The sequence below is a fragment of the Carcharhinus amblyrhynchos genome, chromosome 4 (assembly GCF_965287045.1).
Source record: "Carcharhinus amblyrhynchos chromosome 4, sCarAmb.v2.hapA, whole genome shotgun sequence".
NCBI lineage: Eukaryota > Metazoa > Chordata > Chondrichthyes > Carcharhiniformes > Carcharhinidae > Carcharhinus > Carcharhinus amblyrhynchos.
Window position 1 is genome coordinate 1,721,807 of NC_137327.1, and position 19,857 is coordinate 1,741,663.

At 45.1% G+C, this 19,857-nt stretch overlaps 2 protein-coding genes across 6 annotated transcripts in view; one reads left to right on the forward strand and one right to left on the reverse strand.

Moving 5' to 3' along the window:
* Nucleotides 1–4,931, forward strand: part of LOC145341750 (Fanconi anemia core complex-associated protein 24-like) — a 108,490-nt gene extending 103,559 nt beyond the window's left edge. For 4 of the 5 annotated variants that reach the window (XM_080186659.1, XM_080186655.1, XM_080186656.1 and 1 more), the window contains 2 exons: nucleotides 2,678–2,830; nucleotides 3,977–4,931. In XM_080186659.1, the coding sequence (XP_080042785.1) occupies nucleotides 2,678–2,830; nucleotides 3,977–4,225 (402 nt within the window). In that variant the 3' untranslated portion in view covers nucleotides 4,226–4,931. Of the gene's footprint in view, nucleotides 1–2,467; nucleotides 2,506–2,677; nucleotides 2,831–3,976 lie in introns of those variants that run through there. The other variant, XM_080186658.1, reaches the window with a different exon arrangement.
* Nucleotides 4,932–6,338: 1,407 nt separating this feature from the next.
* The window catches only part of rhpn2 (rhophilin, Rho GTPase binding protein 2), a 44,999-nt gene continuing 31,480 nt past the window's right edge, over nucleotides 6,339–19,857 (reverse strand). Inside the window, exons 9-15 of the mRNA XM_080186648.1 lie at nucleotides 19,234–19,390; nucleotides 18,186–18,305; nucleotides 16,682–16,873; nucleotides 16,507–16,583; nucleotides 13,694–13,840; nucleotides 12,864–13,022; nucleotides 6,339–9,174 (exon numbers count right to left, since the gene is read on the reverse strand). Of these exons, the coding sequence (XP_080042774.1) occupies nucleotides 8,923–9,174; nucleotides 12,864–13,022; nucleotides 13,694–13,840; nucleotides 16,507–16,583; nucleotides 16,682–16,873; nucleotides 18,186–18,305; nucleotides 19,234–19,390 (1,104 nt within the window). The 3' untranslated portion in view covers nucleotides 6,339–8,922. The remainder of the gene's footprint in view (nucleotides 9,175–12,863; nucleotides 13,023–13,693; nucleotides 13,841–16,506; nucleotides 16,584–16,681; nucleotides 16,874–18,185; nucleotides 18,306–19,233; nucleotides 19,391–19,857) is intronic.

The following is a 19,857-nucleotide window of genomic DNA, read 5'->3' on the forward strand; positions in this document are numbered from 1 at the left end:
CAACTCACCAATTCTGTCTGTGATGGTGAAATTTACAACTGCATAACTTTGTTTAAAATATTTCTGAAAAGATAGCGTGCTCCCTTTTCTCTACATCTGCTGATGAAACGATCGATGGATTCTGTTCGCTGTTGTTGAAGTGATGGGAACTCTAGTCAACGAATGCAGAAGTCGAACCTGATTCTGAACCAGGATTCCAATGTTGTCCGTATCTTTTGGGAATCCTTTAGTCCTTCTGCTGTTTACCCTGATGTGTTCAGCCAACTTTGACCTTCATTCCCAATTAGTGGGTGAATTCTTATTGCTTGTTTGTCTGGTTCAGACACATCTGAATGGAGAAATCATAGCTTTGTACACTGAATTCAGAGAGTGGGTCAGCAGATCCCAGTTTAAACTGGAGAAGTTAGTGGATATTTTGACTATATCCCTTACATTACCCAGACTGGTGTTGCTGGAGCTGTCTTTGCAAAGCTGCATCTGTTTTCATCACATTTGTCTCTGGCCTGATTTTATGAATGTTTGTTGTTTGGTTCTTTTTGGTTTGACTCTTTATCGATGGTCATTCACCCACCCTGACTGAGCTAATCCAGTGTTGATCCACTCCCCAGGCACCTTTTAACTTTACATTATCCTGCCTCTGTCTTTAAAGCTCTCAGCCATTACAATTCCAACTTCTCCAATGCTGCAGCTTCTGTGTGGTCTGATCAGATTGCAAAGAACAAAGAAAATTCCAGCACAGGAACAGGCCCTTCAGCCCTCCAAGCCTGCACCGACCGTGCTGCCCGACTGAACTAAAACCCCCTACCCTTCTGGGGACCGTATCCCTCTATTCCCATCCTATTCATGTATTTGTCAAGATGCCCCTTAAAAGTCACTATCGTATCCGCTTCCACTCCCTCCCCCGGCAGCAGGTTCCAGGCACCCACCACCCTCTGTGTAAAAAATCTGCCTCGTACATCTCTTCTAAAACTTGCCCCTCGCACCTTAAACCTGTGCCTCCTAGTAATTGACTCTTCCACCCTGGGAAAAAGCTTCTGACTATACACTCTGTCCACGCCTCTCATAATCTTAATAAGAACATAAGAAATAGGAGCAGGAGTAGGCCATCTAGCCCTTCGAGCCTGCCCCGCCATTCAATAAGATCATGGCTGATCTGTTGTGGCTCAGTTCCACTTTCCCGCCCTCTCCCCATAACCCTTAATCCCCTCTCTTATCAAGAACCCATCAACCCGCTTCTTAAAAATATTTAGCGAGGCAGCCTCCACCACTTCAACGGGCAGAGAATTCCAGAGATTCACCACCCTTTGAGTGAAGAAGTTCCTCCTTAACTCCGTTCTAAACCGCCTCCCCTTTATCTTGAGGCTGTGCCCCCTAGTCCTACTGTCTTTTTTGAGCAGCAAGAGTCTCTCCACCTCTATCCTATCCATCCCATTCATCATCTTATACGTCTCAATGAGATCTCCCCTCATTCTTCTAAACTCTAACGAGTACAAGCCTAGTTTATTCAGCCTCTCCTCATAGCTCAATCCCCTCAACTCCGGTATCAGCCTAGTAAACCTCCTCTGCACTCCCTCCAGGGCCAAAATATCCTTGCGCAGGTGCGGCGCCCAAAACTGCACACAGTACTCCAGCTGCGGCCTCACCAATGCCCTATACAGCTGCAGCAAGACCTCCCTACTTTTATATTCAATCCCCCTCGCTATGATCTTGTAGACTTCTATCAGATCTACCCTCAACCTCCGTCGCTCCAGTGAGAACAAATCAAGTTTCTCCAACCTCTCCTCATAGCTAATGCCCTCCATACCAGGCAACATCCTGGTAAATCTTTTCTGTACCCTCTCCAAAGCTCCATATCCTTCTGGTAGTGTGGCATCCAGAATTGAACACTATATTCCAAGTGCGGCCTCACTAAGGTTCTATAAAGCTGCAACATGACTTGCCAATTTTTAAACTCAGTGCCCCGGCCAATGAAGGCAAGCATGCTGTATGCCTTTTTGACTACCTTCTCCACCTGCATTGCCGCTTTCAGTGACCTGTGTACCTGTACACCCAGATTCTTTTGCCTATCAATACTCCCAAGGGTTCTGCCATTTACTGTATATTTCCTATCAGTATTAGACATTCCAAAATGCATTGTTGAGAGTGGTCTCATGCCATGTAGCACGTATCTGGATAGGTTGGGCCGAAGGGCCTGTTTCTGTGCTGTAAATCTCTGGCTGTATGATCTGAGGCTGTTCACTGTGTTGTATCTGTATTTAATCTCGTTGCTGCGCTGTTTGGCCACAGCTGATCACCATGTTATGTTTTTCTGATATAAAGGGGCCATTGTTCATTTACTACAACAAGGCACATGAGAATATGGGGAACTTGACAGCAATGGGCACTCTACCTGGATAGAAAACTTGACAATATTAATAGCAGAGCTGTGTGTCCTGTGCTGTGCTCACGGGCTAAAGTGAAACCGAGACTGGATCACTACACTCAGTGATGTCTTGCTGCTTAAAGGTATATTAAAACACCTTGCTGATGGAGAGTTATCTCTGCAGGAAGTAGTGTTTGTAGGAACATTTGAAGGAAAGATAACAGCGGCATATCCTGATTATTTGTGAATGAAATGATCTGTTCACTTTCACCAACATTTTCCCTTGTGTTTCGTCCCCCCCCACCCCTCATCCAGGCGAGCACTTTAAATGGAATAGTTGTCCTGGAAAAGACCCAGTTGAGTGAGCAGTATTTCCCTGCAGTGCAGAGGTTTGTGGTATTGGAACTAGGAATGACACTGCTGCCTATAGCCAACCAGACCGAGGCCTCAAATCTCATCATCCAGCTGGTAAGGGCCATTTATCTCGTGACTTTGATACATTCCTTTAGTCCTGGTCTCTTCCACATTCTGTCCATCCGGAGGCTGTGTCTTCAGCTGAGACCCTAAACCGGAATTCCTCCTGAAAGCTCCCTCACTCAATTCCATTTCCGCAACACCTTAACGTCTCTAACCAGCCTTTCGACCACCTGTCCTCATATTTCTTCAAAACTGGGAAATGCCAGGAATACTCTGGGTGTGCGGACAAATATTTGTTCATTCACAGATGTGGGAATTGCCGATGAGACCAGCATTTGTTCCCTGTGTCTAATTTCCCAGTAAGAAGTCTCACAACACCAGGTTAAAGTCCAATAGGTTTATTTGGTAGTAAACACCACTAGCTTTTGGAGCGCTGCCCCAACTCGCTACTCACCTGACGAAGGGGCAATGCCCTGAAAGCTAGTGGTGTTTACTACCAAATAGACCTGTTGGACTTTAACCTGGTGTTGTGAGACTTCTTACTGTGTTTACCCCAGTCCAACGCTGGTATCTTCACATCATGACTAATTTCCTGTACGTTCTCCCCATCACTTCCAGATGCTCTGTTTTCCTCCCACAGTCTGAAAGATGTGCAGGTTAGGGTGCATTGACCATGCTAAATTCTCCCTCAGTGTACCCAAACAGGCGTGTGATTGTGGCGACAGGGGGATTTTCACAGTAACTTCATTGCAGTGTTAATGTAAGTCTACCTATGACACTAATAAATAGAGCTGGGGTTTGCCACGGCTCCGGTAATCTGGAGGTGTTGCTGGTTGGCCAACGTATGGTAAAGAATGAGGCCGAGGTATTTGGACACTGTGGCCACAGGACAGGACGTGAAGCTCTTTCCTGATCTGAGTTGTTCAGCTGGGTGACTGAATCATCAGATTTGACTGTATTTAATAATGTAGATACATTAAGGGAAAACTAATAAGCAGAGTTATCCTGTTTAAATAGGTAAGGATGGGTAAATAGGCTCAGTGCCCTGTTCTTGGTTGTATATTCTGTGTAAGAGCTTTGTGATGTCTTGATGTTATGAAAGATGTGTTAGAAATGCAATTTCTATCTTTCTAGTCCCCTCTAGCCTGTGTGTTGTCACTGCAAGTGTAAACTAACACTACACTCTGTTCTTTACAGGTTCATGAGGAGAGTAGGGAGCAGGGCCGTAATCCATTCCAGCACCGGACACGCTCCCGTTTGTCTGATGCCAGAGTCCTGGCCACGGTCCAGCAAATCCCTGGAGTAGGGGAAGTTAAAGCCATGAGTCTCCTGAGGCACTTTCCCAGTATCCAGCAGCTCAGCACTGCCTCTCCGCAGGAGCTGGAAGCAGTAACAGGGCAAGCTCTAGCCCAGCAAATCACTCAGTTCTTCTCAGCTACAAACTGATGTTCAGGTCGAACTGAATGGATTGTTAATGTTGGCGCTGCATTGTGAGGGGCTGTTACTGCTGGAGAAGGAGCAACACTGACTCAAGCGGTGCTCCACCTGGCTGGCTGCCTTGTGTAGAATATTGTTCTGGGAATTGGGACGAGGGGGCAGGGCACTGGAAGCTTCTGTGATTCATTGACATGTAGCCCAGTGTGGAGGAGATTCCCTCACAACACCATGTGAATAATGCTTTCAATGTTTCAGTACAGGACGGTTGTGCCTGGATCCTGATTGAATATCTAAATTGGGTCAGAGAACTCCATGAATGATGTGGAGAAGACCTGTCAGTTTATCTCAGTATTGCTGCTGCAGTGAGCAGTTTTTGTGCAGAGTTGGGGGCTGTGTCCTGGGCGAGCTGCCTGGGAAATGGATTTATACAAAGTCTCAATAAAACGTTATCTACTCCGTGTAATCTCACAGACGAGTATCAGTTGGGCTGGAATTTTGTGGATAAGATCATTAGATTTTGGTCTGACAGCTTTTCCCAGACACTCCATTGCTTCAGGACAAGACAGGACTGTGTGAACCTCAGTGGGATTCATAACAATCCCACAACAATGTGAGAGTTTTCCAAATCCCAGAGAGAGGAAGATGGGAGATTGAGAAACTCACCCAGTGACAATGGGACATTGAGCCAAATGGTCTCCTGCACTATAACAATTCTGAACTTCTAGGTTTAAATCCCACCATACCATCTGGTGGAATTTAAATTCAATTAATAAAAACAAATCTAGAATTAAAAACTAGTTATCCCATCTGGTTCATTTGGGGGTTAGGAACTAAGACCATAAGACATAGGTTGAACAGCCTACTCCTGTTCCTATCAGATCTGCTCCACCATTCAATGGTATTGCGACTGATTAGATATGTTAATCATCAACTCCACTTTATCCCTTTAACCCTTGATTCCATACAGATTAAAAATCCAATTATCTCAGCCTTGATCCAGTCCCTACAGTAAATAATTCACAGATTCACTACTCTCAAATTCCTCCTGAAAGGTGTGCAGGTTAGGTGGATTAGCTATGCTAAAAATTGTTCCTTTGGTGTCCCAAGATGTGTAGGTTAAAAGGGATTAAAAAGTAAAAGTTTATTTATTAGTCACAGGTAAGGCTTACATTAACACTGCAATGAAGTTACTGTGAGATTCCCCTAGCACCTAGTTCACGTCAATGCACCTAACCAGCACATCTTTCAGGATATGGGAGGAAACCCACAGATACAGGGAGAATGTGGAAACTCCACACACTGATCCAAACTGGGAATCGAACCCAGGTCCCTGGCACTGAGGCAGCAATGCTAACCACTGTGCCACCGTGTCCTAGATTAGTGTGGTAAATACATGGGAACGACAGGAATAGGGCCTGGGTGGGATGGTCTATTGCAGGATCAGGGAGAGGAAGAGTTAATGTTTCAGGTTAGTTTTGCAACATTCTGCTCTTGTATTGATTTTCTACATGGCTGCAAACCCTTGTGCAATGAACAGGATTTGTTTCATTCCATCGTCATTTGTCAGAACTTTAGACTCTACAACAACGACCCTATCAGATTGAAGAGGCGGAAGAGAACGTGCATATCAGCAAGTGATTGGTCTTTTCCAGTCAAAAGCAGAGAAAATTCACTGTGTTGAGAAGGTGCTGAAAATTAAATAGTTAGAAGTGATAAATGTTGGGAAACTGGGCAGTTTGAATCTGTACTAGTGCCAACATTTTTCCAGAGAATCTGTTCCTTAACAAGACCCCCGTTAGCTGAAATTGATCCTGCAAATTGGGGTTTGCTGTATTTCCTCCAGTACAATCCCAGTAAACTGCTGCCATTGCCTCTTCTAAACAGCAGATTCAGAGCAAATCTGTGTTAACTTCTCCCAATGCTGCTGTGATCAGTCACATCACATGGCAAAAGTTGCCATGACAATTTGCTCATGAGAGACAGGTAGAATTGGAGTTACTGGCTACAGCTGTGTTATCAGGAATTCCAGATAACAGGTTTAATTTACGTCCAGCTCCTTGTGGCTGTGGGGCTGTTTGCTTCTTATTATTCACCCAGCCCAAGCAGAACAGACACACAGCTGTACATTTCATTTGATCTTTAATTTCTACACATTAAAAAAAACCTCAGTTGTCATCACATCATAAATAATCCAAATACAAAAGCACAGCTGGTGGATGTATATCTACCGCAGAAGAATTGCAGATCTGTCAATTTTTGTATGGGGTGTGATTTGTTTTGGGAACTTGGTGGTCTGGTGGGACAGAGTTTAAATAGAAATGAATCCTCATGGCTGGCACCAGTTCAGGAGAAATAAACATGTGACCTTCAAAAGGGAGTGCTCTATATCACTCTCTTATTCACTAGGTAACTACACTCCTCGTTGTTAGAAGGTATTCTGAGAGACAGGAACAACAGGCATTGAGAGACACATAAGGACTGATTAGGGACTTCAGCATGGCTTTGAGTGCAAAATCATGTCTGGTAACCAAGAAGTTATATATGAGGGCAGTGCAGTTGACATTGTCTATATGGACTTTAGCACGGCACCGCATGGTAGGTTGTTGCATCAGGTTAAATCTCATTGGATCCAGGGTGAGATAGCCAAATGGATACAAAATAGTCTTCTTGACAGAAGACTGTTGTAAAGGGTTGTTTTTCAAAGTGAAGGATTGGTGGTGGGTCTATTTATGTCATTAATATTAATGATTTGGATGAGAATTTAGGAGGCGTGGTTAGTAAGTTTGCAGATGACAGCAAGATTGGTGGAGGTGATCTAGACTTGATCAATTGGGCCAGTGGGCTGACAAATGGCAGATGGAGTTAATTTAGATAAATGAAAGGTGATGCATTTTGGTACATCAAACCAGGGCAGGACTCAGTTAATAAGAGGGTGTTGCAGAGGAGTTAGAACGAAGATCTAGTGGTACAGGTTCACAGCTCCTTGAAAGTAGAGTCACAAGTGGACAGAGTGGTGAAGGCAGCATTCAACATACTTGGTTTCATTGGTCAGAAAATTAAATTCAGGAGTTGAGGTGTCTTGAAATTGTACAAGACATTGGTAAGGCCACACTTGGAATACTGTGTACAGTACTGGCCACTCTGTTATAAAAAGGATATCAAACTAGAAAGAGAAAAGATTTACTAGGATGCTACTGGGACCTGTTGGTTTGAGTTATAAGGAGAGGCTGGATAGACTGGGACTTTTTTCCCTTGAGCATAGGAGGGGTAGAAGTGATTTATAGAGGTCTAAAAGACAATGAGGGGTATAGATCAGTTAGATAGTCAACATCTTTTCCTAAAGGTAGGGGAGTCTAAAATGAGGAGGCACAGTTTAAGGTGAGGGGAGAGATACAAAAGGATCCAGAGGAGCAATTTTTTTTCCCCCACAGAGGGTGGTGAATGTCTGGAACAAGCTGCCAGAGGTTGCGATCAGTCAAATCACAAATTTGTCTTTTAAAAAGCGTTTAAACAGTTACATGGGTAAGATGGGCATAGAAGGATATGGGCCAAATGTGGGCAACTAGGACTAGCTTTGTGGTTTTAAACAGGGTGGAAGGTGGAATGGACAAATTAAGTCAAAGGGCCTGTTTCCATGCTGTAAACTCCTAACGGGAGGGGGGGGGGGGGGAGGGAGGGAGGGTGTTAATTTCACTTCCCCATCATCACAACAAAGTGTGGTGAACCACACAGCAGCAGCAGAGATTAATGAAATGATCAAAATTTACACATCTTGATTAAGTGAACCTGTTAAAAACAGAACAAGTTCTGTACAAAACACTTCTAGTATTTATGCATAAATTAAATCTATATAGACCCAGGTTAAATAATGCAGTTAAAGTCACTTACCCAAAAATAAATCATTTGCTGTTAAAGATTTATATTCTAATTGTTAAATTAAGGCACAGTTTTCATTTGAGTATCAAACAATAATATTTTAAATCTACCCTGTAGACAGTATTTATAAACTAACAATAGCATTGGCCAGACAACCCCAAGAATCCAAAATCAATTGGAATCTGCTTGTTCATTGGCCTGAATGAGGGGGAGGGGATGTCAATTCACCTTTAGCCTTTGACCCCATTTCTGGGGTGTGTACCAAAGAGGATCATAATTGATCAGATGTTCTGGATAATGACAAACTGAAGCGAGTGTCAAAATGAAGTATCCTGACCCTCCTCTGTACGTAAACTCCATTAAGAAGCAGCTCAAATCCCAGTGCATACCGTGTGCAGAACAGAAATATACACACACACACACACACACACACACACACACACAGACTGAGAAACATGTCACAAAAACCGAGAAACACATGACAGACTGAGAATGCATAACACAGAGGGTGTGAGATCCCCAGTAACCTGTTAGAAATCAGCTGTGTTACAGTCAGGATGTCTCAGTTATGCTGTAGGACAGTGCAACATGAGCTAATTCTAGAGAGAAAATGATCAACTGATTGTCAGTTGCAGATAGGTTTGTGAAACAATAGAGATTAAACAGCTGGACTTTGAGCAGGAAAGATACCAATGTCTGCAATGAGGACATAGCATGTGAGATAAATCACGGAGTCAGGATCCAGACACCATTTAGGAAGCCTCCGTCTATGGCTCATGGGAATAGATGCAGGGTAGAATTATCTTTCCGAGTTAGAATCACCAGCTCCCTCAGTACAGAGAGCTCCCATCCAATGCATCTGTGAAATGGGTGCTGCTTTCAGAGATGTGTGGGGGCCTGCCCTCCACAGCTGAGGGAAGGCTGACGGTACTTGCGGTCTTCTTTGTGTTTTTAGTTCCCCAGTTGAGGAATGACAGCTTTTTCACCACTTTCTTGCCCTTCCTGCTTTTCCCTTCATCCAGAGTTAAGCATGTCAATGAATAAGTCTTGGGCAATCCTCCACAATACGTGGCACATTTGGGCTGAAAATCGGAAAGAAGCAGAAATCAGCAAACAATCCAAACACTGCCAAGGTTAATGAACTGCCTACACCCAAAAACATGAATCATTTCCTAAACCTTCTGTCAGTGAAACTGAAATCCTCAATAAACAGATTGTCCTCCATAGTGATAACATTGTAAGAATGAGAAAATCACAGCTTGGAAAAGTTACAACTGGGTTTAGAAAAAAAACTAAACATTTTCCTGCTTCATTAAGGAGGCTTTGCCCCTCCCACAGATTGTCAGAGTTTGTAATTCCCGCAAATTGTCAGCTAGAGCAAGGATACTGCGCACGCTTAACAAACTGAACATTTCTACAATAGAAGCTCTGCTCTGAGTTCATAGGGAAAGAGGAGAAAGACTAGTGATTACCAGGTTTGTTTATTTACTGCTAAGGGGAGGGGAATGACTGACAGGACTTTCAGTGACCTGTTTATTCAGGTGATTAGACAAAACATCAGATTTAATTACATCATTAGACAGTGTAAAGAACAAGGCCAGAAATGAAAGCATGGAGAATAATGTTATATAAAGTAAATAGGTACAGAGTGAGTTACAAGCTGGGATAAACAGATAGGCCTGAAACTAGTCAAATACAATTTGAATGTGTCTCTGCAGGGGCCAATATTTCTTGAAGTTTTAGTCATTTCCTTCAGAGAACAGCCTCTTGGAATGGAAACGTTCAGAGTTCCACCTGTATTTATAGGGAAATGGTGATATAGTGGAAATGTCACTGGATTGGTAATCAAGGCTCGAGTTGAAGCTATAGGGCCATTGATACAGATTTCACCAAGACAGTAGGTGGAATTTAAAACTAGCCTCCGTGATGGTGACTACGAAACCATCTGGTTCACTCACATCCTTTTAGAGTTCAGGAAAATGAGAAATTGAGGGGGTTTTAAGAGAGTGGACGCTCAGATTGATTCCACTAGTTGGGAAATCTAAAACACAGGCCATAGTCTCAGAATGATCAGAATCCCTACAGAAAAGGACCATCAAACGTGCACTGACAACTATCCCATCCAGGCCCTATTCTCAATCACCCTATCAGCCCCTCTACACCAAGGGGCAATTTATCATGGCCAATCCACCTAACCCATACATCTTTGGACTGTGGGAGGAAAGTAGAGCACCCGGAGGAAACCCACGCAGATACAAGGAGAATGTGCAAACTCCACACAGACAGTGACCCGAGCTGGGAATTGAACCCAGATGCCTGGTGCTTTGAGGCAGCACTGCTAATCACTGTGCCACAATGCCGCCCTAAAGAAGTGGCTGATCATTTTAGGACAGAGACGAGGAGAGATTACTTAAATGTGAATCTTCAGAATTCCCAAGCTGAGCGTTGTGGATGCTCCAATGTCACATGTATTAAAGGCTGTGGGACAGACAGGTTTTGGGGAATTAAGGGATTTGGAGAAAGTGTAATGAAGCCCAAAAATCAGCCACGATAATAATGAAGGGCAGAATGGCCTACTCTCCTGGCCAGAGTTCTCTGACCTCATCCACAGCTGGGATTCTCCAGTCCCACTGCAGTGAACAGCATTTTGGCTGGTTGTCAAATTCTCTGTTCTCACTGGCAGTGGTGGCGGGCAAATGGAAACGGAGATCCCGGTGACTATTTGTGTCCTTACTTGTTCTGGCCTACAGGTGCCACCAAGCCCAGAGCAACGTCACTGCCCCTGCAATCGTTGAACAGACCACTCTGTTTAAGAGCAGTGAAGATGGCTGCCCTGGTCAGTGACACTCACACCCAGTAAAGAATAGTTACACTGCTGGCAGGGAGAAGCTGAAACTTCAGGGAAAGAGTGGAAGCAGTTTTATCACCCCTGCAAAGTCAACAATAATCAAACTTCCTCAAGCTACTCAATCCAACAGGTATAAAATCAGTGGGATTGAAGGTGCTGCTAAAAAAGATAATCTGTATGAAGCTAAAGTGTTTATTGACAGGAGAGCAAGCGGGCCAGCTGAGGACATGCTCACCTGATCCCTGTGTACAGTAATAACATCTCAAACAACTGATTTGCATTACAGTTGGAAGAACACTTTGGCACAGAAACAGAATAAAGATGTAGGCCTGGGACCGAGGTCACAAGGACAAAGCCAGAAACCATCATTGCTGACCAGCAAGGAGCTGACTTCATCTCCACTCCCACAGCCCGTCACTGCTGTGTAACTGAACAGGACCCTGCAGAGGGAGGCTGGGAGAAACCAGACATTCCACATCTATGCAGCATGTGTGTAGAACCTGTTTCTCACAGACTGGGCTCTTTTGGAATGGGTGGATGCACTTAGATTTCCAGAAGGCATTTGATAAAAAGCCCCATCAACGGTTAGAGGAAAATAAAAGTCCATGGTATAGAGGGCAACAGATTGGCTAGCTAACAGGAAGCAGAGTTGGTATAAATGGGTCTTTTTCTGCTTGGCAGGATGTGATGAGGGGGGGGGCGTACCACAGGGATCAGTACCACGGCCTCAATCATTTATATCAATGACTTGGATGGAGGGACTGAAGATCTGGTTGTGGAATCTGCTGAAGACACAGAGATAGATAGGAAAGTAAATAGTGAAGAGGACGTATGGAGGCTACAAAAGGATTCAGATAGGTGAAGTGAATGGGCAAAGATCCTGCAAATGGAGAAAAAAGTGGGCAAATGAAATTCTCCATTTTGGCTGAAAGAATAAAAAGCACATTAGCTAAATGGTGAAAGTAGTTAAGAAAGCAAACGGCATTTTAGCCTTTATTGCAAAGGGATTGGAGTTTAAAAATAGGGAGGTTTTGTTGTAATTGTACAGGTTGTTGGTGAGCCCGCACCTGGAATACTGCCACAGTTTTGTGCCCTTTACCTTAAAAAAGGATACAGTAACACTGGAGGCAGTCCAAAGGAGATTCACCAGCTTAATTCCTGGGATGAGAGGGTTGTCCTGGGATGAGAGAGACTGAACAGTCTGGGTCTGTATCCCTTGGAGTTTAGAAGAGTGAGAGGTGACCTTATTCAAACAATAAGATCCTGAGGAGGGGGTTGACAGGGTGGATGGTGAGATGTTTTCACCAATGGGAGAGTCCACACAGGGACACAGCTACAGAATAAAGGGCAGATCATTTAAAACCTGAGGTGTGTAGAAGTTTCTTCTCACAGAGGGTGGTGAATCTCTGGAATTCTCTGCTCCAAAGGCTGGATCATTAGACATATTTAAAACAAAGATAGATAAATATTTGGTAGATTGAGGAAAACAGGGTGACGGGGAAAAACGGCACAGAGAAGGAGTTGAGGCCGGCATAGATCAGCCATGATGGGATTGAGAGGCTGGAAGGGACAAATGGCCTCCTCCTGCTTCTATTTTTTCCTCGACTGTCTCCCAGGTGTGGGATTCAGTAACAGTATCTCAGATAGCTAACTCCACCTGCCAGAGGGATTGGATCTTGTTTGTTTGACAGATTCTCACTTGTGGAGATGCTGGTATTGGAATGTGGTGGGGACAATAAGAAGTCTCACAACACCAGGTTACAGTCCAACAGATTTATCTGGAATCATGAGCTGCTCCTTCATCACCTGGTGTTGAGATTCTCGTGCCATTATTAAGCAGAATAACCAGTGCTGCTGTGGTTCAGTCAGTCTGGACAATCTGTTCATCTCCATAGAGGCTGACAATTCCCCACCTTCACTCACCAGCTGCAGAGTGTCTAGGCCTTGAGGGCTGACAACCTGGATGTCGAGTCCACCTTCTGGCATCTCCTCCAGCAGCTTCATCACCTCACTCGCTGAGTTCCACTTACAGTCTTTCCCTGCAATGGACACAATGATATCTCCATCCTTCAGTCCTGCCCGCTGAAAGAGAACAGGGACAGATTCAGGACCCTTTGGTTAACCAAGCACCGATATACACACCTCCCTCACACACACTCGCCTCACTCATACCAGAACTGTCTTAGGAGATGGCACAGTAAGTAGGCTCATAACAACACCACAGTTCAACAGGTTTATCTGGTAACAAAATAAGCAAAAAAGCCTGTTGGCCTTTAATCTGCTGTTGTGAGGTTACTTACAGTGCTTACCCCAGTCCAACGCCAGCATCTCCACATCATATCTTAGGGATGGAGCAAGGTGGTGTCAGGAAAAGACAGAAGTGGGTTGGAATGTCAATGTGAAGTTCCTACCAGCTCTACCTGTTCATCCACTGGATCCCTGGGCATCTTCAGACTCTTAAACCTGACCCTTGTGGCCATTCTTCCTGTGAGCACCCAGTTTGTTTTGGGGGAAAGATGCAAGGGTAACATTGCAAGCCCAAGTCCACCACCCTGATCACCATGGGGTGGCAGTGATACCTTGCCTGCTAGAGGGATGTGTGTGAGGGCAGAATACAGAGCTCGATATCCACCAGCCTAGCACAGACCCGGAGCTTCCCCACAGGGGATGAGATGAGAAATAAAGTAAACAACAAGTGATTTTTGTTCCCAAACGTTCAGGTTTTAAGCAGAGGAAAATGACGTCTTGCTTACAGCAGCGTGACTGGTTGGATCCACGTTGACAACCTGTACCGCTGACTCTCCCTGGAGCCGGAATGCCTGATCCTGGTCCCCCGGAATCAAGCAGATTTTACGAGGTGCCGTCCATTTCTGTTTAGCTGAGAACACATTCAGCGGGCCCTGAGGGAAATAATTCCAGCCAAAGGTTAATGACATGCCCAAGAAAGTAATTCAATCAATTTCTCAAATTATTTGTGGGATCTTGCTGTGCAAGTTGAGATCACTGTCCACTCAACATGTTGGTCTGAGGAATATCGTAAGAGTTCACTATCTATCTGTCTAGTTGGAACCTCTCCAGAGTCAGAGGCGGGGGGGGGGGGGGGTGGAGTTATTGCCCCTGGGTTGGGGTCTTACAGAGAACTGAACACAGAATCCCAGCTGCCTGTGCTGAGCAAACCCTGAACTGCTCTAATATACAAAAGCTCCACATCCTCCTGATTCCAATGATCTGACCTGCGAAAGCAGTGAGTGCTCTCAGTGAAGCCTGGGTTGCAGAGTAGGGGTGGAATAAGGAACAGGGGCAGGAGGACAGAAGTCAGTCAGGGATTCTGAACTCTGTCCAACAATCATGACTAAAGTAGTTCCAAGTGTGCGGTCAGTATTTTGTTTAGCTGGTTGGGGGAGGGGGGGGGGTGCGTAGGATTATAAGAACATAAGAAATAGGAGCAGGAGTAGGCCATCTAGCCCTTCGAGCCTGCCCCGCCATTCAATAAGATCATGGCTGATCTGTCGTGTCTCAGTTCCACTTTCCCACCCTCTCCCCATAACCCTTAATCCCCTCTCTTATCAAAAACCCATCAACCCGCGCCTTAAAAATATTTAGCGAGGCAGCCTCCACCACTTCAATGGGCAGAGAATTCCAGAGATTCACCACCCTTTGAGTGAAGAAGTTCCTCCTCAACTCTGTTCTAAACCGCACCCCCCTTTATCTTGAGGCTGTGCCCCCTAGTCCTACTGTCCTTTCTGAGCGGGAAGAGTCTCTCCATCTCTATCCTATCCATCCCATTCATCATCTTATACGTCTCAATGAGATCTCCCCTCATTCTTTTAAGCTCTAACGAGTACAAGCCTAGTTTATTCAGCCTCTCCTCATAGGTCAACCCCCTCAACTCTGGCATCAGCCTAGTAAACCTCCTCTGCACTCCCTCCAAGGCCAAAATATCCTTGCGTAAGTACGGCACCCAAAACTGCACACAGTACTCCAGCTGCGGCCTCACCAATGCCCTATACAGCCACAGCAAGACCTCCCTACTTTTATATTCAATCCCCTTCGCTATGAAGGCCAGCATCCCATTCGCCTTCCTGACCACCTGCTGCACCTGCAGGCTGGGTTTTTGCGACTCATGCACAAGGACCCCGAGGTCCCTCTGCACCGTCGCCTGCTGCAGTTTTTCTCCACTTAAGTAATAGTCCTTCCTACCATTATTCCTACCAAAGTGGACCACCTCACAATTGCCAACATTAAATTCCATTTGCCAGTTCCTGGCCCATTCGCCCAGCCTATCTAGATCCTTCTGCAGACTCTCCACACCCTCCGCGCAATTTGCCGTTCCACCAATCTTGGTGTCATCAGCAAATTTTGACACCATACACTCGGTTCCCTCCTCCAGATCATCTATATAAATGGTAAATAGCTGAGGCCCCAGCACCGACCCCTGAGGCACTCCACTCGTCACCAACCGCCAATCCGAATAGCACCCATTGACCCCCACTCTCTGCCTCCTATTTGAGGACCAATCCTCTATCCACGCTAACACCCTACCCCCAACTCCATGTCCCCTGACCTTCTGCAATAACCTCTTGTGAGGTACCTTGTCAAACGCCTTCTGAAAAATCAAGAAAGACCACATCCACTGGCTCTCCTCTATCCACCGCCCTAGACACATCCTCATAGAACTCCAGTAAATTTGTCAGACACGACTTCTCTTTAACGAAACCGTGCTGCGTCTGCTCTATCAAGCAATTCCCCTCAAGGTGCCTCGCTATTTCCTCCTTGATGACGGATTCTAACATTTTATCTACAACAGACGTTAAACTAACCGGCCTATAATTCCCTGCCTTTTGCCTGGCACCCTTCTTAAACAACGGCGTAACATTAGCCGCTTTCCAATCTTCCGGCACTTCCCCGGAATCCAGCGACATCTGGAAAATAACCACCAAGGCATCCACAATCACCTCCGCCATTTCTTTCAGAACCCTCGGATGCATTTCATCCAGTCCTGGGGACTTGTCCACAATCAGTCCCTCCAGTCTGTCGAGCACTGCCTCTCTAGTAACAATAATGTCATTGAGACCCTCCAGTCCTACCACCTTTCCATCACTAACACCCAGCAAATTATTCATGTCCTCCTCCGTGAAGACCGAAACAAAAAAGTTATTCAAGACCTCAGCCATTTCCCCATCCCCTACCACTAAGTCCCCCTTCTCATCATTATGTGGGTATATACATGGGGTTATAAGGATAGGACCTGGGTAGGATTGTTGTCAGTGCAGGCTCAATGGGCTGAATGGCTTTCTGCCCTGTATGGATTCTACGGCCACCACTTTCTAATCGGTTAGCTTGTCCACTCAGCACAGAATAGTCAACGTCTCGAGCAGAGAAAACACAGTTTACAGGAAAGTATTGCTGGATATTGGGAGATAAAATTGGCAGCAAATGGGAGAGTTCCTAATCCCCACACCCCCCACCCAATCCTCCCTCTCCACTCCAAATCCCTATTCCCAATCCCCCCCCAACCCAGTCTCTCCTGCCCGTTCCCAATCCTACCCCAGCCTGGAATATGTACCAGTTCATGGAAGAAATCCACCACTTTCACTTTGGAGAATTGTGGCTGTATGATTTCAATCTTTTGATCACTTTTAGCTGTGGGAGGAAAGGAACAGAATGTCATCAAGCCATTCGGAGGAACAGAGTGAAGATTACTGAGGAACAAGGAGAGATATACTAGGAAAGGCGTGTACCAATAATATTGGGAGCAGTCATCATGTCAAAATCGTCCTCCTGTTCATGTTCAGCGTACTTGCTGAGTGAACGTTTATGGGAAACCCTCAGTATCTCCTGAAGGATCTCGATCTTCCTCAGAGATCTGCAGAGATTCTGAATTCTCACAGCTTCCTCATGTGCCATGATGGCTTTCCTCAGATGCGCTTTCCCTGTGGATACAGGACATGGATGAGGAAGAGCTCAGTGTTAACTGGCCGATTCTAACTTTTATTTCATAATCCACTTACTCACTGATTAGAATATTTCAGATTTTAAAACCCGCAGAATATTTTAAACCTTTGCTCTCTCACCAAGGGACATCAGGGTTCGAGCAGTAGGAGGTGTTCTACATTCTAACAGGATTTAGTGAGGGTTTAGAACAAATCTGAAGAAAACAGACAGGACTCTGAAATCTAGATCCCTGATGTAAAGAACAGAGAAAGAGGAGGTAAACACAGGAAAGTTTTGTCGAGAAAACATTGAGGAATTAGAAAGTTGAACAGTGCCAAGAACCAGGAAACTAGGAAAACAAATTAGTAAGTGAAATCACACAATTAAATCAAATTTATAAACATATGAAAAAGCAAGAGGATAATTATGGAAAGGGCCAATTAGAGACTGAAAGCTGTGGGAGCAGAAGACATGGGCAAAGTTCTTATTTTGCATCAGTCTTCACAAAACCTGGAGGAGATGCAGTCATTTTAGCTGCAGGGGAGGAATGTGAAATATTGCTGGAGGTAAATAAGGCAGAAATATTCAGCATCTTTGAAAGTGGATAAACACCAGACCCAGATGAAGCACATCCCAGCCTGTTATAAGTACAGCAAGAAATAGTATAGGCTCTGCCATCATTATCCAATCCTCAGCAGTTATTAGGTGTGGTGAAGAGAGGGCAGATCAGTTCATTACGGGTTGTGTGAAGAGAGGCCGAACAGTTTAGGACTGATCTCTGGAGTTCCGAAAGATGACCTAATTCAGGCATACGTGATAAAGGGGGTTAAAGAATGTGTACGGAGAGATGATGTTTCCCCCTGGGGGGCAAAGCTAGAATAAGATGTCAGGATAAGGGATAACAGATTTAAAACAGAGGAGGAAAAATTGCCTCCCTCAAAGGATTGTGAGTCTGTGGAATTCTGAGTGTGGTAAATGCTGGGTCATTGAGTACATTTGAGGAGATAGATTTTTAATTTGAAATGGGCTGATGGGGTCATGGAGAACAGACAGTAAAGTGGAACAGAAGCAGATACGAGGTCGGCCATGATATCACTGAATGGCACAGTAGGCTGGAGGGACTGAATGGCTTCCTCCTGCTCCGTACGTTCAGTCAGGCTGACCTCAGTGGTGGGCAAATTATTGGAAATAATTCAAAGACAGCGTTATTCAGTAAATCATTCAATAATAGAGACTTTGTTATGGGAAGTAAACCTCACACACTCCCTCATGCAAACCAAACCCTCAGGAGTGCTGGCAGCACTTTCTTACCTACACGTTTACGCTCCTCTTTGCTTCGAAGGATGGAGAGTGGCAAGAGGCCGTCAGGCATTGCATCGTACAGCTGAGAGAGCAGCATTTCTTGTTGATCAGAGTCATCCCGAGGGTTCACTACAACAGAGAGAGAGAGAGAATACAATACTGCATACACTATCACAGGGTAATATTCTACAGATTCGCCTTCCCCAAGTACCCCGATTAACTGACAGAGTGCCAACATCTCACCCAAGGAGCATCTCAGATAGTGAGCACTGACTGGCTATTTGATTATGATGGACATCAAGGTGAGCATAAGAACAGAACTAGGAGCAGGAGTCGGTCATCTGGCCCCTCGAGCCTGCTCCGCCATTCAATAAGATCATGGCTGATCTTTCTGTGGACTCAGCTCCACTTACCCACCCACTCACCATAACCCTTAATACATCTACTGTTCAAAAATCTATCTATCCTTGCTTTAAAAACATTCAATGAGGGAGCCTCAACTGCCTCACTGGGCAGGGAATTCCACAGATTCACAACCCTTTTGGTGAAGAAGTTCCTCCTCAACTCAGTCCTTAATCTGCTTCCCCTTATTTTGAGGCCATGCCCCCTAGTTCTAGTTTCACCCGCCAGTGGAAACAACTTCCCTGCTTCTATCTTATCTATTCCCTTCATAATCTTATATGTTTCTATAAGATCTCCCCTCATTCTTCTGAATTCCAATGAGTATAGCCCCAGTCTACTCAGTCTCTCCTCATAAACCAACCCTCTCAACTCCAGAATCAACCTAGTGAATCTCCTCTGCACCCCCTCCAGTGCCAGTATATCCTTTCTCAAGTAAGGAGACCAAAACTGTACACAGTACTCCAGGTGTGGCCTCACCAGCACCTTACACAGCTGCAACATAACCTCACTGTTTTTAAACTCCATCCCTCTAGCAATGAAGGACAAAATTCCATTTGCCTTTTTAATGACCTGCTGCAATATACAATTGGCCTCAGCCTGGCCATGCCCCCAGCCCATCCACGCCCCTGCCTGCCCACCCACTCTCAGTACTCACATTGGTGATCTAGCATCGCAACAGCCACAAAGTAATGTGCCAGTGCTCTGTAATGTTCCAGCTTCACCTGGACAGTGTAGAACCACGCTGGGGGGACGTGCTCCTTGATGGGAGCCTGTGTGATGGCCTGGTTAATGAGGTTGTACACATCTGACACCTAGGAAATCCAGAGAAGAAACATTAACCAAGTCACCTGTTCAAATAAAACTCAATTTTTCAAAATCAACAATCCTGCTGTGACCGTGTTTCAAAAATCACTGGCTGCAAATCCTTGTGTGATCCAGAGCTGGGGAAATTCCAGCTTTTTATTAAACCCCAATTCACTCCTCCAGTCAGCCTGGGTCTGTCAGAGTAAGTCCACAACAGAAGGTGCAGAGTTAGCCACAGACACACCCCAGCAGGAGGTATCACCCATTCCAGCTATTGGTGCAAGGACTGGTTATGTTACTGTCAGAGACCACAGAATTCAGAGTTCAAATCCCAGCACAGCAGCTAGGGACTAAATCAATCTGGAAGATAAAGCTAACGATGCCAACCTAAACTATCAGACAGTCAAAGATCCATCTGGTTCACTACTGTCCTTTAGGAAAGGAAATCTGCCGTCATTACCTGGTCCGGCCTACG